This window comes from Chinchilla lanigera, unplaced genomic scaffold (genome assembly GCF_000276665.1).
Source record: "Chinchilla lanigera isolate Chin_1 unplaced genomic scaffold, ChiLan1.0 scaffold00098, whole genome shotgun sequence".
Lineage (NCBI taxonomy): Eukaryota > Metazoa > Chordata > Mammalia > Rodentia > Chinchillidae > Chinchilla > Chinchilla lanigera.
Window position 1 is genome coordinate 8031716 of NW_004955499.1, and position 19874 is coordinate 8051589.

At 47.2% G+C, this 19874-nt stretch overlaps 1 protein-coding gene across 2 annotated transcripts in view; it reads left to right on the forward strand.

Annotated features, from left to right (window-relative positions):
• Positions 1-245: 245 nt before the first annotated feature.
• The window catches only part of Shroom2 (shroom family member 2), a gene marked incomplete at its 5' end in the record, with an annotated part of 71347 nt that continues 51718 nt past the window's right edge, over positions 246-19874 (forward strand). For both annotated transcript variants that reach the window (XM_013505603.1, XM_013505604.1), the window contains 2 exon segments: positions 246-397; positions 16699-16830. In XM_013505603.1, coding sequence (XP_013361057.1) covers positions 246-397; positions 16699-16830 — 284 coding nt within the window.

The following is a 19874-nucleotide window of genomic DNA, read 5'->3' on the forward strand; positions in this document are numbered from 1 at the left end:
ATTGGCGCATCTACACTCTCCCTCTGTAATGCCGTCAGCCTCTGGGGCCGTGTTCCCTCCAAGCTTCCCGGGGCCACCCAGGTCCTTTGGCTCCTGGCTGACCCCGAAGCCGGCTCTGGGATCCGGGATCAGGGACCCGTGTGTGCTCTGGCCTGTCATGTGCCCAGCTGCCTGCAGGGGACTTGGTGGACTCAGGAACTGCTTGCTTCTCCCGGAGGCTCATGGAACTTGCTTCTCTGTTACAGATTGAGGAAGGAAGTAAAGCTGCGGCTGTCGACAAGTTACTGGCCGGAGACGAGATCGTGGGCATCAATGACGTCGGCCTCTCAGGGTTTAGACAGGAAGCGATTTGCCTGGTGAAAGGGTCCCATAAGACCTTGAAGCTGGTGGTCAAAAGGTAAGCTGTGTGTCTCCCTCATGTTGACCCAGACAGGCAGCAGTAAGTAGAACATCCAAATGGGAAGCCCGGGCAGGTGGGAGGTGTTGTCTGTATCACCATCAAGATCTGGACTAGGGTTGAAGTTGTGTGTGTGCGTGCATCTATGTGTGTGTGCACTTAGATTTACATCCACCTCAGTATCTTTGAGGATTGGTTCCAGGGCCGCACAGGTATCAAAATCTAAGGGTGCTCAAGCCCTGTCTGTGAAATGGCATTGTATTTGCATGCAACCTGTGCACCTGTTTTTTTTTTTTTTTTTTTTTTTTTGGTATTATTCCGGTAACGGGAATCAAACTCATGACCTTGCACTTGCCAGGCAGGTGCTGTGCCGCTGAGCTATATCCCCAGCCCCCCTTTTTTTGGTTGTTTCTGTTTTGTTTTGTTTTTCCGGTACTGGGAATTGAACTTACGACCTTGCGCTTGCCAGGCAGGCACTGTGCCGCTGAGCTATATCCCCAACCCCCTTGTTTTGTTTCGTTTTGTTTTGTTTTTGTTTTTGTTTTTTTCCGGTATCAGGAATCGAACTCATGACCTTGCGCTTGCCAGGCAGGCGCTGTGCCACTGAGCTAAATCCCCAGCCCCCTTTTTTTGTTTTGTTTTGTTTTTGTTTTTGTTTTTGTTTTTGTTTTTTTTTGTTTTTTCCGGTACCGGGAATCAAACTCATGACCTTGCGCTTGCCAGGCAGGTGCTGTGCCGCTGAGCTATATCCTCAGCCCCGCCCCCCTTTTTTTTGTTTGTTTTGTTTTTGTTTTTGTTTTTATTTTTTTTGTTTTTTCCGGTACCGGGAATCGAATTCACGACCTTGCACTTGCCAGGCAGGTGCTGTGCCACTGAGCTAAATCCCCAGCCCCAACCTGTGCACCTCTTTGCATGTGCCATAAATCACCTCTGGATGACTCGTCGTACCTAGCACACCCTGTGAGTAGTTACACTGTATTGCTCAGGAGATGATCGTAAGGAAAAAACCACTACATGTTCAGTACAGATGCATTTCTCCCCAATTATTTTCATTCGGAGGTTGGTTCTGCATGCAGAACTCGTGGACACAGAAGGCTAACTGTATGCCTTGGGATGAACCCAGCATTAAAGATGGAAAAAATTCCAGCTGCGTCTGGTAGCACACACCTGTCATCCCAGCCCTCTGGAGGTGGAGACAGGAAGATCACTGTGAATTCTAGGCCAGCCTGGGCTACATAGTGAACTATATACATAGAAACAGAAAAAAAAATATTCCTTATTCTATTATTATTGTTGTGTTGTTTAAGATTTTCATTTACTGAGCTTAGTACTTGTGTCCGTGGCAGTATGTAGCTAATATTGTGCTTCTAGTGAGGTGATCTGTCATTGTCTGTTCACAGGAGTGACAGGCTGCTATGTTTAGCGTTCTGCAATAGAGAGGGAGAGGGAGGGTGTCCGCCATGTCCATTTAACCACCAGGTATCAGGTATTCCTAGTGCTGTGCTCTCCTCCCTTGGGAGGAGGTTCAGAAATGAATGAAGAATGTTCTTTGACACATTGACTTATCCACCTCATTTCTAAGTGGAAGATCGTTTTTATGATACAGGGTCTTGCTCTGTAGTCCAGGCTGGCCTCGACCTCACGATCCTCCTGTCTTAGCCTTCCTGTGTGCTAGGATTACAGGAGTGGGCCACAAAACACTGAGAATGTGGTATTCTTGAAAACGGTTTTTTTGGTTTTTTTGTTTGTTTGTTTTGTTTCTTATTTGAGACAGGGTCTCATTATGCAGTTCAAGCTGGCCTTGAGCTCACTTTGTAGCCCAGGCTGGTCTTGAACTCACAACAGTCCCCCCGCCTCAGCCTCCCAAGTGCTGGGATTACAGGCGTGTGCCACCACGCCTGGCTGAAAACTGTTTTAATAAGACCTTGTAACTCAAAAACAAAAATGTCAGAGTCGTGGCAGTTTCTGAGCCAGTTGCGGAAGATGGGCTCTGAGAAGTCCTGTCACTGTACATAGATTCCTCAGCAGTGTCTGCTTGCCCCCACGGGATTCAGTCAGATTTTATCAAGCAGTGGTGATGGGAAGCAGTGCAGCTTGTGAATGTGAGAAATGAAAAATGATTTTATTATTGCATTTGCATTTCTGCAATTACAAGTGAAGCTGGACTTCAACCCATGTGGTTAGAAGTATGATATATGTAATTCTTGTTCAGTATTTCCTCTTTTTTTTGGTCCTGGAGAGTGAATCCATGCTAGGCAAGCACTCTACCTCTGAGTTATTCTGATTAAAAAAAACAAAACTAAACTAGAAGTGCATATGTAAGGATAGACACAGACAACCTGAAATGTGTTCAAAGGACAGCACCCAGGCCATCTGAGAAGGAAGGAGGGGAAGGTGTGGGACACCTGCTAGCTTAGGTCTTTAAAAATCTCCAGGGAAGAGAAAAAGCTACAAAGAATGGCTTTCACCCCAGATAGCTCACTTGAGATGTTAGTAAGAATTGCCTCCTCAGTACTCTATAGCCATGATGAGGAAGAGGCCAAGGAGAGAAAACAAAGAGACTGAGAAAAAGCAGCTGCTTTTGCTGCACCACTAAGAGAAACAGATCCCAGGTCTGATTCCCAGGGCTCCAAGAAGAACTCGACAACTGCATTCATCGGCTACCGCTGTTAAAAGCCAGGCCACCTCAAGAGGAACTGCCCTAAGAGGCCCCATGGGCCATGCCCTGGGTGCAAAGGAGACCACTGGAGATAGGTCTGCCCTCTGAGGTGGAGGCCCCAGAGCTCAGACCCATGCTACCAGTTAGTCCAACAGGAATGAGAGGGCTTGGGGCATGGTCTGCCTTCTCCCTCTGGCCAGACCATCATCTCCATCGAGGAGCCCTGGGTAATCATGACTATGGAGGAACAAGAAAACAGCCTGTTGCTAGTCACAGGTGCAAGTCTCTCGGTCCTTCTTTTCAATCCTGGCCTTCCTTCCAGCCATCATACCTCAGTGAAAGGAGTCACTGGTGAGGAGGTAATATGCTATTTTTGACAACCCTTAGGCTGTAACTGCTTAATAGGTCCCTCTTGCATATCTCTGTCTTCCTGAGAAACCACTCTGAAGATACCACCACGTATTACAGCAGCCATTGATATTTTCCTACTAATCTATCCATAACTGTGTAAAGTTTGTAATGTTCCTATCCTATTTCATAAATGGATGTATGTTTATTATTATGTGTTTCCTACAACAACCATTGAGAATAGTTAATGATTTTTCAATAGGTCACTCATGTATAGCTCTATTTATTTTCTTTAGAAGCCACTTTGAAGATACCAAAGTATAGTACAACAACTCTTGATAACCTCCTACCTCTTTTGTCTGTAACTCACTATTTTTTATCTATTTGTTTTCCTGAGAAACTATTTTGTAGACAATAATATGTAAAATGATAACCATTGATAATTTCCTACCATTTTGTCTGTAATTTGCTAAGTCCCCCCTATTATTATGTTATCCTTCTTTTATTCTTTAAAATAAAAAAAAAAAATCTCCAGGGAAGAGGGATTCAACCTTTGCCCCAGAAGGTTGACTCCAGGCTTTACATAGAATCCCGTTGTGCATTCTGTACAGCTACTTTCCTTTAACTGGATGTACGGAGTGATTATGTGGTTTGGATAGAATGTAATAGTTCAAGTAGTGTATAGCAAGATTCAAAAACCAAGCAGTGAATTAGAAAACTTGCAAACACACCTTTAATAACATACTGAGGTTTTCAAAGTTTTCAAAATTACTTTGTTAATTTTCAATAATAGATGTAGGTATTATTTTTTTTTTTGCCAGTTAGACCAGAAACTCATCTGACGTGGTGCTTTGTTCAGTGAGGTGAAGGAAATTTTCCAAGTTAGTAAATTCATTAATACTAGGACTTGTAGCTGTCGTGGTGAATGAGTGCTGTAAATGATAAAGATGTACATAGTTAGTATGTGTAAAACACTAAGCTTTTTCCTTATTCTAAGGGACCAGGGTAGCAGCTCAGCGGTACAAGGGCCTGCCTGGCAAGTGCAACATCCTGAGTTAGATTCCTGGTACCAAAAAAAAAATAGACTTAAAAGCACTGGTGAGTGCTTTAAAAATTATTTTTCAAGCCCAGACAAGTGTTGTTCTCTGTCTAAATGTTGATCTTCCCACCAGCTTCCTTTGCCGTCCCCAGCACCTGCTAATCTGTCCTGCTGGTTTAGTTGGCATTTACTAACCTTGCATGTGGAGCCGCAGGGTGGAGCGTGCCCTCCTACGAAAAGCAATGGGACTGCAGCCGCAGCCCAGGGGTACGGTGTGTGACTGCCGTGCCATGCGCAGAGCCCTGGTTCCATCCCTAGCACCACAGAAAGAAAAAGTGTCTGGTTTATAAAAATGCATTCTGTAAATAACGCACAGCCTGAGCTACACATGCTTGTATCAATACCAGTTATTGCCTTACTTGAAAGCACCATGAAATGAATCATTCAGTGGCTCACTCCTGAACTTGGCACTGCAAAGTGGTGGGGAAAGGGTCCACACACTTCCAAGCTAAGCTGCTGTCTTGATCTATCTTTGCTTGGAAGAAGAAGTGTAACTTTCTGAGAAAGTCCAGGGCGGAGGATGGCCTTATAGCATGTGTGTGTCTCTACATTTGGCTCATGTGCCCACCCCCCCATATCCAGGTCCCTGGGGATAGCGCCTGGTCTGGAATGGTCTGGGCTCTGGGATTTTCAGGGGGACACAGGTTATTTTGCTGGGTGGCTGTGATAGTTGGTCACTCACAGGCTTAAGCAAAGACTGAGGTCAGAGCCAGGTGGCGCATTGACTTACTAGCCCGGTAGATAAAAGCCCTTGTTGTTGGAAAAACTTCAGAAGGAGCAAGAGCCCCTGGGTTGGCTATTGCTAGAGGTCATGCCGTCTTCCGGTTTTCTTAATTCACGGGCCAATTACCGTAAGCTGAGCTCCTGAAAAGTACCTAGACTTTCACGCATCTTGGCAAAGACTTCTTTTAAAAAATCACACCATGAATTATTTTATAAAGCTTGTAATTACCCTTCGGATCTTTTCTTCGAAATCTGTACTCTGATCGTAGTTCTCGTGACGATCAAGTGCACCTGCCGCCTCTGCCTCAATCCCATGCAGGAAGTTTCCTTTGTGACCCTGTCCTGGGCTCTTGGGGCCAGATCATCGCTAGGATTCATACATGTGGTTTCCTGCCCCTTTGTGGCAGGCTTAAATCCTTTTGTGACTAATTACATCCTCTAAGCTTGTGTTCAGGAGCAGATTAACAGCAAGGGGAGGTTTTATGCAGGAGGCTGTAAGGGTTAGAGAGTCCCTGTCCTGTGGTTATGTATTTGAAGAAAGGAGGCTGCAGAGAGAGTGACTGCACTCGGACTTGCCCCAAACAGGTTTCTTGCCATGGCGTTCCTTCTGGGATGGCTCTAAGCTGCATTGACATGGGATTCAAAAATTGGTTTGGCGCAGTGCTCCCCTCCATTCCTGGCTTCTTGGAGCTGTCCTGGAGCAGGTGGCCCTGGGGCCCTAACAGTGATTAGCACAGATGTTCCGGCAGCAGCTACGCACAGTGCCGTGGCAGGAGTAAGGAAGGCTGGTGGCAGGGTTAGCAGATTGCGTCCCTGCTCTCCTCCCCTCCCCCTCCCCTTCCTCTTCCTCCCTGTTCCTCTCTCCTCCCCACCCCCAGGGAGACTTTTGTGGGGCCAAGTGGTCATTTGAAGGGTGTGCTTCTAGTTAGGGATGCTGGGGTGTGGGGTGAGCCGTGCTTTGGAGGGTGGTCTCTGTTGGTCGTGGTGGGAAGGGACTGTTTATGCTTTGTGAGCTCTGGGGCTTACGGTCCTTTGTGTTTATTGTTCTGTTACAACAGAGGAGATACTGAGCTGTATGCTGGACAGGCACCCTGACTTGTTTGGGCTGTTTCCAGTGTTGTTTTATGAGGAAAATCAAGAGGAAGAAAAGAAAACCATGAAGATCAGAATTGTTTTATTTTGGGGGAAATTGCTTCCATTCAGGTTTAGTGTGTGGCCTAAGTAATTTAATCAGACAAACATGTAATCGAGTGAGGATTTTCATACTCTATGTTAAGAATGGTGAAAAGTTAAAAGCGTATTATTCCTTCCCTTTATTCATTGCAGTAAAGGAATTAGACCTTTATGAACCGTATAGGCATATGGATAAGCAAGGCACCCAAATGATGTGTATATAATTGAGTTTGGAAATGTTGATGGCTTTTAATCTGTGACAGTGTGTTTCACAGGTTTTTATTTATTGTTGCATTACGTTCCTTTTGAGGTTTGAGGACTTGAGAAGGTAGTGCCAGCGTTAACAGTGAAGTTTAGAAAGATTCAGTGGTACACCAGCGCCAGTCTCTTTTTTCCGCCTGACTGAGTGGCTCTGACGTGGCCCCTGCTGCTGGGAACAGGTGTCTGGCGCTAGCCCCTCTGCCAGGGTGCCTTGTGGGAGAGGGAAGACTCCTGCTGAGGCCGTGGAGAGCAGCCTCCTGGATGCCCTCCCTTGAGACCCAGGACCCCAAGACTGCAGAAATAAGTTGACTTGGAGGAGTTGGCTGGCCGGTCTGACAGTGACCTCCCACCAGGCACAGGTGCGGCTGAGCCCGCAGCAGAGGGCTGGCTGTATGTCACCCCATCCTGGAACTGCCTCAGCTGGCTTGGCTACCATACCCCCACCCCACCACCACCACCACCACACACACACCTGGTGATGCCAAGACCTGCAAGGAGTTGGGGAAGAAAGCAAGCAAGCATGTCACCATTGCTGTCCAGTACTGGTGTGTCCTAGAAAGAGCCACGCATCGTCATTAGAGAAAAACCTCTCTGGCCCCCGCAGTTCGGGAAAGTTAAGGATGCAGAGGGCCCTTCTCTGGCTTGATGCTTTGGCAAGGGCAGGCTGCCTCTGGGCCTTCCATCCTCAGTGAGGTGGTAAGTGATGAAACACCGGGAAGTTTCCACCACCCACTTAGCGTACCTGGACAGTCACGTATGTGCGTGGACTGGCAGTTTACCAGAGTGACCAGACTTGTGCACTGTGACCTTTCCAGCTCTCCCGAGTATGTGAAGGATAGTAGAGTGTAGATTAAAAACGAAAGGTTTCCGTTGGAGAAATGCTCCTTAGAATGACATTCCTCTGTTGCCATACTCAGGTTAATCTGCAGCGGTAGGGCCCCTTCTTTGTACTTAGAGGAATTCTTTGCTGGTAGTTTCATGGGCATTGCTCTTTTCTGTCTAGGGGTTGAACCCAGGGTCTTCACGCTAAGCTTCATCCCCCAGTCCTTCTTCTAATTTTTTTGAGAGAGGGACTAAGTTGCTCAGTGGCCCAGGTTGGGCTTCAACTGATGATCTTCCTGTCTCAGCTTCCCAGAGTACTGAGATTACAGGTGTGTGCCGCCACACCTAGCTCTTTTCTGATTTTATAACAGAGTTTAATTTTTTTTCATTCTCATGGTCCAACATGTCTTTGCCATATTGTGGTTGTGATTTTTTTTGTTTTTTTGTTTTTTGGTTTTTTTGTCTTTTTGAGACAGGCTCTCACTATGCAGTTCAGGCTGGCCTTGAGGTCACTCTGTAGCCCTGGCTGGCCGCGAACTCACAAAGATACTCCTGCCTCAGCCTCCCAAGTGCTGGGATTACAGGTGTGCACCACCGCACCCAGCTTGTGATGCTGTTTTTCCAGGTGATTTTTCCTGAATTTTGTGTATCTGCTGTATACCCCTGTTGCTTGATCCTTTCTTTTAGGCAAAAGAAATGCCTTTTTAACTCTCTTGCTAGCTTTGTCTCTGGATGCTGAGAATAACCACAGGCCCTGAGGGGAAATTTGAGGGCAAATTGAGTGAAAATGCGTGGCTTCGCGTTTCGGGGTAGAATTTCAGAAAGAGTTGGGTAGACAGATACATTGGGATCTTATTCCTTTCCCTTCACTTTTACTACAGAGATAGGCCTCTTGGTAGATGTAGCATGCGGATCTCTTTATATGTATAGCATGTCTGTCTGTCTGAATGTATATATGGATTTGTGTGGTGCTAGGGTTGGAACTGAAGCTTTATACATGCTAGGCAAGTGCTCTGCCACAGTGCTAAAGCCCCAAAACTATATATTCATACGACATTTAACTGGCAGTGATCTGCAGTCTCTGGTGGCCTTTTTTTTGGCCTACCTCTTGGTGCATTTGTATAGTACTGACAAGTTGATATACCATATCAGCAAAAGCCTCCTGTGTATTTTTATACATAAGACTCATTAGCTCTGCCGCTAATCCTTTGGGCTGTTTATAATTAGTTGTATTAGTGCTTGCACATTTGAGCGTCTTCACTACGCTCGAAAGCCCATATTCCCCACCTTCAAGACTATCATAGTTTCACGCAACTGGATGATGGGTCCGTTTTTGCTCTTGTCCTTGTTGATACTAGGGATGGAACCCAGAGCTTTCCATGTACTGTGCTACATCTCCAGCCAGAGCTAGATATTTTATCTATGATTATCTTTACTTTGCCAACAGTTGTGTTCATTTGGAATGTAGCCAGCAATTTGTGTTGGCATCTTTGTTAAACCTGGAGCAGCTGGACGTAGTAGCGTGTCCCTGTCATCTCAGTTGCTTGGGAGGCTGAGGCAGGCAGGAGGATCACAACTTGAAGCCCAACCTGGGTGACTTAGTGAGACCCTCAGTTTAAAAAAAATTCACCCTGTGTGGTGGTGCATACCTGTAATCCCAGCATTCTGGGAGACTGAGGCAGAAGGATCACAAGTTCGAGCTCAACCTCAGTGAGCTGGTGAGATCTTATTTTTTCAAAAAAGCAAAGCCTGGGGGTGGAGTTCAGTGTGAAGGCCCTGGGTTCAATCCCCAGTACTGCTGAATAGACAGACAGACATCAAAAGGGCTGAATATGTAGCTCTGAACTAGAGCTGTAGCTCAGTGTGTGGAAGGGCCTGGGTTCCATCCCTGGTACCAGCAGACAAAAGGAAAACCAGACCCATCCTGTTGCATGCAATGACATGTGATGTTCTTGAAATTCAGGGAGTGTGTTGTTGAGTGTATGTGCTTTGCATACTGACAGAGGGAGCCTTTTTCTTTTTCTTTGCTTTCCAGCTTAAATAGGTTTATAGAATGAACACGATAAGACTTAATGAGACAAACAAACGGTTTGAGTCAGCTCCGATTCCGGTCCTCTGTGTGTTCATTGTATGACCTCCCTTCAGCAGTTATCCGGCCCCTGTCCCAGAGGGCCTGGAGGCTGACACCAGAGGCGAGACTGGCCTGCCCTGGCCAGGGGTGAGACGAAGCCGGCAGGCAAAGAGAGGCGCAGGGCTTTCATCCTGTGTGAACGCCGCCGCTGGTGCTGGAGCTGCCGCTTTGATGTGTCCTATCAGTTTCAGCTGCCGAGGTCAGCTGGGAATTCCTGCCTTTCCTTAATTCTCTCCCTGTATAAAGGCAGGAAGGCTCACACAGGACTGTCGATTTTATCAGGCATGATGTCACCATCCACGCATTTGTCTGTACACTGCCCAGGAAAAGAATACACTGTCCCAGAATTTGCACCACTATGTCCCTGTGTGTGGGGGTGTGTGCACTTTTTTCTTCCAGTAAATACACACACGTGCACAAAGCTAGCATTTGTAGAGTGTTCTGAGGAGTGTTTTCCTTGTTGTTCTTATTTGTTTTGTTTTTGGTACTGGGAATCGAACTCAGGACCTTGCACTTGCCAGGCAGGCGTTTATGCCACTGAGCTATATTCCCAGCCCTTGAGGAGTGTTTTCTACACTGATTTTTAACATAGGTAGACGTTTTCCTGCCCAAGGCTAAGATCATCCCAGCAGATGCTACCTCTAGGAAGCTCTGCCCAGTGGGGAAGCTGCAGGGCCAGGGAAGCATTTCCTGAGGACAGGACAGTGGAGCCGCGCTTCCAAGCCAAGCCAGTGTGAGCTGCAGGGACAGAGCTCCTCCAGCTGTTCCAGGCCACCAGAGCTGTCAGCAAGGAAGAGAATAATGGGGTGGAAAAGGTTGCCAGGCCAGTGCAGATGTAGCCAGCCCGCTCAGGCCACCTGGGCTGGACCCAGGAACCTACTTTCTCTCCATGCCCCCAGATGACAGTGTAGGGCCCAGGAGCACTGCCGCGGCCAGGCAGAGAACCTGGAGACATGGACTTGCTTCTGAGGACTGTGGGAGCCGCTGATGGTTCCGGGCAATGGTCTGGCAGGAGTTAAGTTAGACAGAGTGGGTGGGGAGGCCTTCTGGAGACTTGGGAGGAAAAGGAAGCCAGCAGGAGGTCAGAGGCAGGCTCCACTGAAGTTAGAGGAAGATGAGCTGGAGGAAGACGGCTTCTGTGAGCTTCAAGAATTAGAGGGCTGTGTGTGGTCGCCAGGGACCAGCTGGCTGGCTAACTTCCTCCTCCACTACAAGCATCCCCAGTGCGTCCCATGTGCTTGCATCTGAGGGGTCTTCGGTACCGAGGGCTTCGCTGAGGCTCCTGGAGGCTTCTTGTGCTTCCCTGCGTTACACCAAGTCCTCTCCACATTGTTCCTGGCCCTAAGATTACTGATCCTCAGTTGGGCCACCGGCACCCTCTTCCCAAACCATCCTGCTATCCAGTGGGGCCACCAAGCTGGGCCTGGGCCCCTCAGGCTCTGGGGGGCCTAGCTCATCTCTCCCGGCCCATCTTGCCAAGTGACGGCATGAAACGCAAGCTGTTTATTTTGAGAAGTGGCTCATCTTTGCTTTCTTCTGAGATGTTATGCAAGTGAGCTAACACTAATGTGTTTTTTGTTTTTTTTTTTTTGAGGAAAAGGAAGGAATTTTTTTCTTGTAATAAGTATTTTATTGAAACAATTCTTGCAGTAATCACTCAAAATAATACTTGCTATCCAGACCTGTTCTTTTGTTTGTTTGTTTGTTTTTTGTGTTTTTGAGACAGGGTCTCACTATACAGTTCAGGCTGGCCTTGAGCTCACTTTGTAACTCGAAATGATCCTCCTGCCTCAGCCTCCCGAGTGCTGGGATTACAGGCATATGCCACCACGCCCGGCCAGGCCTGTTCTTAATTTTTAAGGACACAGTGCATTTTTATATTTGTGATCTGAACCCTTTCCTTTCAAAAATAAAACCCAAAGAATACCTCGCCCCTATAAAATTATTTTTCAAAATCGAAGTAAGCGTAAATTGATTTTGACGTGCAGTTTGTGGGAAAATATTTCAAGAAAACCATGAGAGCATTCTCATTATTTTTTTGCCGTAGTGGGGATTGAACCAGCCAGGGTGTTCTCAGTGAGGCCCACCTTGTACCTTATTTTTTTTTTTTCAAGACAGGGTCTTGCCAAGCTGCTCGGTGGCCCAGGCAGGGCTGATATTTAGGATCCTCCTGCCTTAGCCTCCCAGAGTGCCGGGGATTTTGTGCGGGGTACCTCGCGCCCTCTTCCACTTTTTGCTGTTATTAGACTGTCTTCAGAGACGCCTTTGTGGCGAAGGAACCGCACAGCTGCTTTGGGAAGAAGAGTTCAAATCTATCATGAGCTTGCTAAGGTCCAAAGCTGAGCATGCGTGCCAGAGGGGCAATGAGTGTAGTTGGGCTCTAGGTGGCGCCAGAGCGCCCTGTCCCAAAGTCCTCTCCGCATAGTATTTATTTGATTCCCAAGGATGTTCATGGCGTCTCAGGAAATTAAGAAGACAGGACGTGACCCAAAAAGTGCGTACATTGTAGGTAAATGTCACTGTCCCCAGTAGCTATGGGAGTAGATAACCCTTTTCGCTGCGTTTTTTCGTTTATTCACTTAAAGAAATAGCCCTGTGAGACTGATTTGAAGGTAACAATATGCAATGGAATTACCATGGTGAACTCCTCCCATCTTGTCTACTGAAACTGTATTATTTCTGTTTTATCGAAGAATTATTTTCTTATTCTCTCTAATGGTTTGAACAATCTTTCATTCTTACATCGGGTAATCTGAGCAATGTAGTTGAGGATAGCAATACATAGTGTAACAAACTGTTGATTTGTGTTATTTTGTCTTGAGACTCTGTATCACTTCGAATGTTCTTGCTTTGATTTGTTTATGTTTGCGATGCTAGTATGCTGCTACTGTTCTGTTCGTTTGTTTCTCATTTACTACTCTCTTTAAAATTAAAAAAAGAAAGAAAGAAAGAAATAGCCCTGAGAGGGTCATGGCTGAGTCTTCCTGAATTGGACACCTGCATCTGTGTGTGTTCTTTTTGCAGAGGAGCTTGGGTCATTTGCGTCCCTTCACAGCCCTGCTGTGCTCTGCCCGGTCCCGAAGGACATGAGCCGTGGAGCAGTGCTGTATCAGCGCTGGCTTTCCTGGGGACCCCTACTCCGCCCACCAGTGGCTGTGACGTGCCTCTGCTCATGTCTCTGCCTGGAAATTGCTTTTTTTCCCCCAATCAGATTTTATAGGGACGTTTTAGGTATACATACACATTCATCATAGGTAATTTTTTTTTTTTTTTGTCTTTTTGAGACAGGATCTCCATATGCAATTGAGGCTGACCTTGAGCTCACTCTCTAGCCCAGGCTGGTCTTGAACTTGCAAGGATCCTCCTGCCTCAGCCTCCTGAGTGCTGGGATTATAGGCGTGCACCACCTCGCCCTGGTTTTTGAGAATTTGTACCTCTACATGATACAACTTGATTCTTTGTTTCCCCTTTCCCCTGCCCTCCCTTCAACCCCTCCTCCCTTCCCCATTTACAAAAGCTTTGTTTCTATTTTATCCTTCCTGTTTGTTTTCTTTTTTAAAACTTTTCCCTTCTTTCCTTTCTCCCTCCCTCCCTTGTTCCCCGTCCCTTTTGAATGTTTGTTACCCATTTTGGTCCTTATTTACGCTTTTGGTTTCTCACACCAGAGAAACAGTGAGGTATTTACAAAAGAAGCAGGCCTTCCAGTTGTTGGTCTCTGTCCTAATCACCTATGCTGCATCAGAAGTCACCCCCAAATTCGTGGTATTCAAATGGAATTTCCAGCCAGGCGTGGTGTTGCACGCCTGTAATCCCAGCCCTTGGGAGGCTGAGGCAGGAGGATCACCACAAGTTCAAGGCCAGCCTGGCTACATAGTGGGTTCGAGGCCAGCCTGGACTACAGGGAGAACTTGTCTCAAAAAAAAAAAAAAAAGGAATTTCCAGTTATGAAAAAGTAAGTGCACAAAGCAGTTGAACTCTGGATGGCACCTCAAGGTGTGCTGTGTGTTGTTTTGAGACGAAAGTTTTGCTGCAGATTGTCTCCCACCACTGGTTATTCCTCCTTTTTTTCTTTTTTGGTTTTTCTCCAGTACCGGGAATTGAACTCACGACCTTGCACTTGCCAGGCAGGCGCTGTGCCGCTGAGCTAAATCCGCAGCCCTGGTTATTCGTCCTTGTAGGCAGTCTGCACTGCACTGGGAAGCCCCATCAGCGGGTAGTAGCGTGCTCTTCAGTGGGACTGACAGCGGTGACGGAAAAGGCCATGTCTGGTGTAGCAGCTGCCAGCTTTGTGGGTATTGAGTACTTGTGATATGACCAGGGTGACTTTATTTCGTTTTAATGAATTTAAGCAATGATGTGTGGCTACTAGCAGAGGTCTAGGAGCTTGAGTAACTGGCCTCCTTCACCATGGCTTGGGAGTGACCCCATCTAGTGCTGAGCCATGTCTGTCCAGGGCCAAACCAGGAATCGAGGTGGGGACACACTGTCCTTCTGCAGTGGAGGCTTCTGTGTGTGTGTGTGTGTGTGTGTGTGTGTGTGTGTGTGTAGGGGTTGAACAGCCAGAGGTGCCCCATGCTTAGGGACCTGGGTCCTGGGTGTCGGCTGCGTGCCTTAGTCTTTCTTCACGCCCTCTCTGCAGGGGCCATCATGGGCAGGTGGCTTCCTTCTGTTCTGTGTCTGGAGCACAGGCTGCGATTTTGTGACAGCTGGGTGTGACCCACTTTATTCTCTGTCACCTGTCCCACAAGGCTGGCTTGGCACCCTTGCAACATGGCGTCCCCGAATTGCTGCGTTTCTGTGTGGTGGATGGCTTCCTTTCCTATCCGGTTAATAGTATCCCTTAGTTATTTGCACTGATCAGGCCCACAATCTCCCAAATGAAGGAGCGAAGGCTTAAATAAATGAGACAACTGAAATGATTTCAGGGCTCCAAGAGGGTCCAACCCTATTACAGACTTTGAGGTTCTCTGGGTTGACACCAAGAGTTCCCTGAGTGGCCCATATTTATTAGGTTTGCAAATAAAGGAGGGGGATACTGAAGAAAATGCAGAAATCTGCACAGGGCTTGGGAAGCCCATTACAGAATCCTCCAAGTAATACTTACATTAATGTGAGAGAACTATGTTATCACCAGGAAGGCCTTCACTGCCGGAGTGAGATGCCTTCAGATGCAGTCTCCTCTTAGGTACTGGGGGTTGGAGCCAATCATCCTCTGCTGTGACCTGATCTTGTCCTTTGAGGCGTCCAAGCTTCATAGGCCAATACAGGCTTCCTCAGGGACCAGTGACTCATAGAGGTTCACTTACTATGAGTCCACTGCCCAGCAAAGGACAAGGGCCCAAGCCTCAGACAACTCCCAAGTAAACATAGAAAGCCAGTTGGTTAATATTAAATCCTGCTCAGAGCTACTTCATAGTGGTCTCCACCACTTCCCACCTTCCTTCCTTCCCTCCTTCTTGCCTTTCTCCCTCCCTTCCTTCCTTCCTTTCTTCAGGAGGTGTAGGAGGAAGAGAAATGGCTTCCTATGAATGTGCTCAGATGTGCTGGAATGTCCTTCCTCCCACTCTGTTACTTAGGCAGGACCCTTGGGCCAGGCCAGGGTCAAGGGGAGGAATGTGAAACCACCTTCTTTGAAGATAGCAGACTTCACAGCCATTTTTAATCTGTCGCACACGCTTTGTGAAAGCAAAATTTATGGTTGGTATTTTTATATGTGCTTGGTGATGATAGTTTTTCTGGAAGAACATTCATTCTATCCACCGAGCGTTACTACCCCAGTAGTCCCAGCTGATACACCAGACAGCTGGGTGCCCGGGTGCAGACCGCCTCGCTTCAAGAGCCAGGCGTTTTCTTCTCTCAGCTTTCTTTTTCTTTCCCATTTGCCTCCATTTCAGTCAGTCTAGCTTATTTCTCTCATTAACTAACTATAAAGGAAGATGAAAGACGCAGTGGATATTATAGCCCCCAAAAAGCCAGCTGAAAATGAAATTCACATGGCCAGAAGCTTCCTCACAAGGATTTTAAGAAATTCCATGAGGTATAGTCTCGATTTTGTAATTTCTTACTTCTGTGGCATAGTGCATCTGTCTGTGATAGAGAGTCATCAAAACCTTTGTGTTATAAAGCTTTGGTTTCATTTTGGAAAATAATTATTGTTTCCTAATGTGTTGGCCTGCGGGGGGAAGAGTCTGATCTTTGTAAGGCAGCCAGAGTTGCTCGTTTGGGTTCTTTCTCCTTTCTTCCTTGCTCCATAAGGTGCCCACGGTGAGCTGATTGCTGCCTGCTAGGGCGGAAGTTGGGTGGCTTCCTTCTGGAGCTTTGGAGGAGCACCTGTGGGGCTTTCTAGCTGGACACACCTTACCACCTGGGCAGGTGCCACCATAGCGCTAAGAGGCCACACCAGAACTGTGAGCACGGCAGGAGCTCAGGAATGTGAAAAGCTCTGCTGAAATGGGCTCCAGCCTCTTGGTGTAGGGCGCTGTGATTACAGGGATGAGAACCCTTGGTCAGCCTCAGAGCTGCAAAGCTCAGAGGGAGGTACACCTGCTAGCCTTCCTTAGCAGCAAGACCGCAGGGTCTACTAGGTGACTAAGTCAGTGGAGATGAGCCACCCGAGCTCTGCGTGTCCCAGCCGACTCAGGGACTCAGTGACCTTTTTTGCACTCTGATCCTTTCTTCCCAAGGAGGCTCAGGGTCCTGTGCAAGGTTGTGCTGAAACTCAAAACATAGGAGAATCTACTTTTGTTCATGTTTTGGCAGGGGGGAGATTATTTATTTAGAACACGCTAGATGTTATTTAACACTTACAAAATATTTAATTGATAATAATTGTATGTATTAATGCAGGAATACATTCTACCCAATAAATGCTGCTGCACGTTTGCAGCCTGGGATTCCCACTTGGCACCAGGGCAGATTGGTCATTGGCAAGCTGCTAAAAAGAATGTGCATGCATGAAGACAGTGGCCAGCGCCCGAATGCCATGCCGTGGGTTCCTCTCAAGCAGCCAGCTCGGACTTCCTGTCTGGTTACACAGGCGTGCGGTGTGCAGAGCCCCTGCCTCAGTCATCGTCATTCTTTTCCAGGAGGACTGATGTGAGCTGGAGACCTCATTCGTGGCACGCCACCAAGTTCTCCGATGGCCACCCCGAGCCCGCGGCCTCTCAGTTCCCCGCCACCAGCGGCTGTTCTTCCTGGCACGGCCGACACCATGCCAGGTAAGTGCTCGCTGTCCTGCTGCCTGACTTTGGGGGTGATTTTGATGTTTCTGAGACCAGGCCATCTTTGAGACTTGGTTAGAGCTGGGACACTGAATTTTTCACTGGCCAGGGAATTATGTGGCAGTGTGTCTTGATTACTTTTCTCTCATTGCTGAGACAAAATACCTGATGCCCAAAATGAAGGAAGGAAAGGTTTATTTAGCTCACAGTTTGTGGAGGTTTCAGTCCATACTCGGCTGGCTCCAAGGCAGGGTGGCACATGGCAGAGGGCTACACTTCATAGCTGCAGTGGAAGACAGCAAAAGCAACAAGAGCACAAGGGAGGAGTGGCAGCTGAAAGAGTAAGCCTCTTTCCCTTCCTTACATTGTATGCAAACTATCTGCCCCAGGGTGAGTGTAGCACTCACGCCGGTAATCCTAGCATTGGGCTATGGATTGTTCAAAAACTCTAGAAACCCTCCCCATGACTGCATGAGGCTTTGGGGGGACATCCAGACGCAGACCATAACACAGTGGGAAACAAAAAACAACGTGACGAGATGGAGGATGAACAGGCCGTCTTCCTTGGTGTTGCTGGAGGTGAGGATCAGGATGAATCACTTCAGAGGCTACCCTTTGGGACTGTACTATGGGATATCAGGCAGTGGGGGTTCTGAGCCAGCTGGGTGGCTTTCTGTGGCACCTATGTATGTCCAGCCACCACCGTTCTTTCAGAGGTCTTACAGAGGATTGGAAGGCAGGGGATATTTATGGGGTGGCAGGTGTATTTTGTGAAAGTTCGTGGGAGATCCTATTGTGCCTATATCTTCTTCCCAGCCCTGTCTTGGTGTTAATGACAAACATCCCCATGTGTCTCTTATGAGAAGGATCACAGTAATAGCAGGTAGTGTGACTTCAGGATGTGTGTATGTGTATATCCCATGCACATGTGTATGTGTGCGTGTATGGGCGTATTTATGTGTTGTGTATGTTTATGTGTTTTGTCTGGTGTGTGTGTGACTATAAATGTGTATGGATGTATATGTATCCATATGGGTATGTTTGTGTGTGTACCTGTATGTACGTATAAGTGGAAATCTGTGCATATGTGTGTGTACATGCACATGTATGTGTGTGTTTGAAGCTAATATACTCACCTCAGAATCCATTTCTGTCCCTTAATAAATACTGGTCTGCTGCAAAACTGCAAACTAAGGTGCATATGTGATGTGAAGGAAATACCTCTCAAATACAGTGTTCAGGGTGACAAGAGAGGCTGGTATTGTATTTAGCCCAGAGAGTGTTTTTCAAAAACCAGATTCTTAGGGGGTTTTTTTGTTTGTTTTTTGTTTTTTGTCTTTTTTGAGACAGCGTCTTGCTGTGCAGTTCGGGTGGCCTTGAGCTCACTTTGTAGCCCAGGCTGGCCTTGAACTCGCAACAATTCTCCTGCCTCAGCCTCCTAAGTGCTGAGATTGCAGGTGTACACCACCACGCCTGGCTGAAAAACCAGACTCTTAACTGGACTGTAAAAAACATCAGGGAAAAATGGCCGTTTCGTTTGACTACCATAGTGACTTGAATGTGGAATTTGGCATCTCTCGATAAGAGAAGCATATATGCTGCTCACATCTGTAAGGGAACAGCACTTAGTGTTATCATATCTACTTGGATCTCGGATCAGCACTGGGGGAGAACAGTCAGGAACATGCTTCTTTTCTGAGCATACTGGGTCTGCCCTTAGAGGAAATAGCAGTGTCAAACCGGCCTGGTCATCTGCCTCCCTTAGATGACCTCGCCATTTTATCCTCCTGTGTCCTTGGCCTGGATGAAGGTTTCTTTCTCATCCTGATTCTCCCAAACCAATGTGGCCGCAGCTGTTTATCCCTCCACCCCCAGCATGCATTTTCCAGCTCTGTGAAACTTTAAGAAAAGCATTTAACGTCCTGGATAAATAGTTCAACATTAAGAGCCATTAGCCACACACATAGTTACTGTGAATGGTCAGGTGACCATTTATCCCGCAGCTGGGGGCCCATCCTGGTTGCTAGTGTGTGGTTTCCCATGTTTGTGTTTACTCAGTTTGCCAGACATTTCTCTCCTCGGTCAGATATCCAAGCAGCTGAGCATTTAGAGAGGTGCTAGCCACTTTCTCCTATTTAGGCTTGGAAAAGAAATGTTTCCGTGCAGTGCTGGGGCATGGTGGCACATGCCTGTAACCCCAGCTGTGTGGGAGGCTGAGGCAGGAGGATCACTGTGAGTTCCAGAGATCCCCAGACCTCCCTGTCCAGCAGCTGGGCTACAAAGTGAGTTCAAGGCCAGCTCAAACTGCACAGTGAAAAACAATCTCAAAAGACACACACACACAAAAGTTACCCTTCAATTTTTTCTTGTAATTTTAAATTATTCTTTGTTTGTTTTTGACTGTTATGGAGAGCAAACCAGAGCCCTGAATATGCTAGGCAAGCCCCCTGCCACTGAGTTACTCTCCCGGCCTGCGGTATTAAAGTTCTTCTCATTTGATGACTGCCCACGACACATGCGTAAAGCAGGGATCGGCAAACTGGTTCTGTAATGGGCCAGAGGGCAGATATTTCCAGCTTTGCCGGCCGGCCGGGCTGTCCTGGTTGCTCGGATTGTTTTAGTACAAAAGCAGCTGTAGACAGTGTGTGAACAGTTGGGCACAGTTGTGTTCCAGTAAACCTTTGTATGTGAATTGAAATTTGTGATTCACACCGTTTTCACAGGTCAGGCAGCAGTAGTATTCCTTTGGTTTCTTTTCCCTTGACCATTTAATAAGATAGAAGAAGAAGAAAAAAAATTCCTCAGCTCCTGAATTGTTACTCACCAGTCTCTGCCATTAATGACCAATGGTCCACAGAAGAGTTAACTCAGGCACTGCCTGCCTCTACTACAGGAGTTAGGGTAAAAAAATCCCCAGCAGTGAAAGGGATCTATTGAAAAGGCATTCAGCAGGGAGAACATAGTCTTTCTAATCTGGCCTCCTGAAGTGCCTTGCCCTCTGCTCCCCTCCCCTCCTCACACTTCTTTCTCCTGTCTCTCCC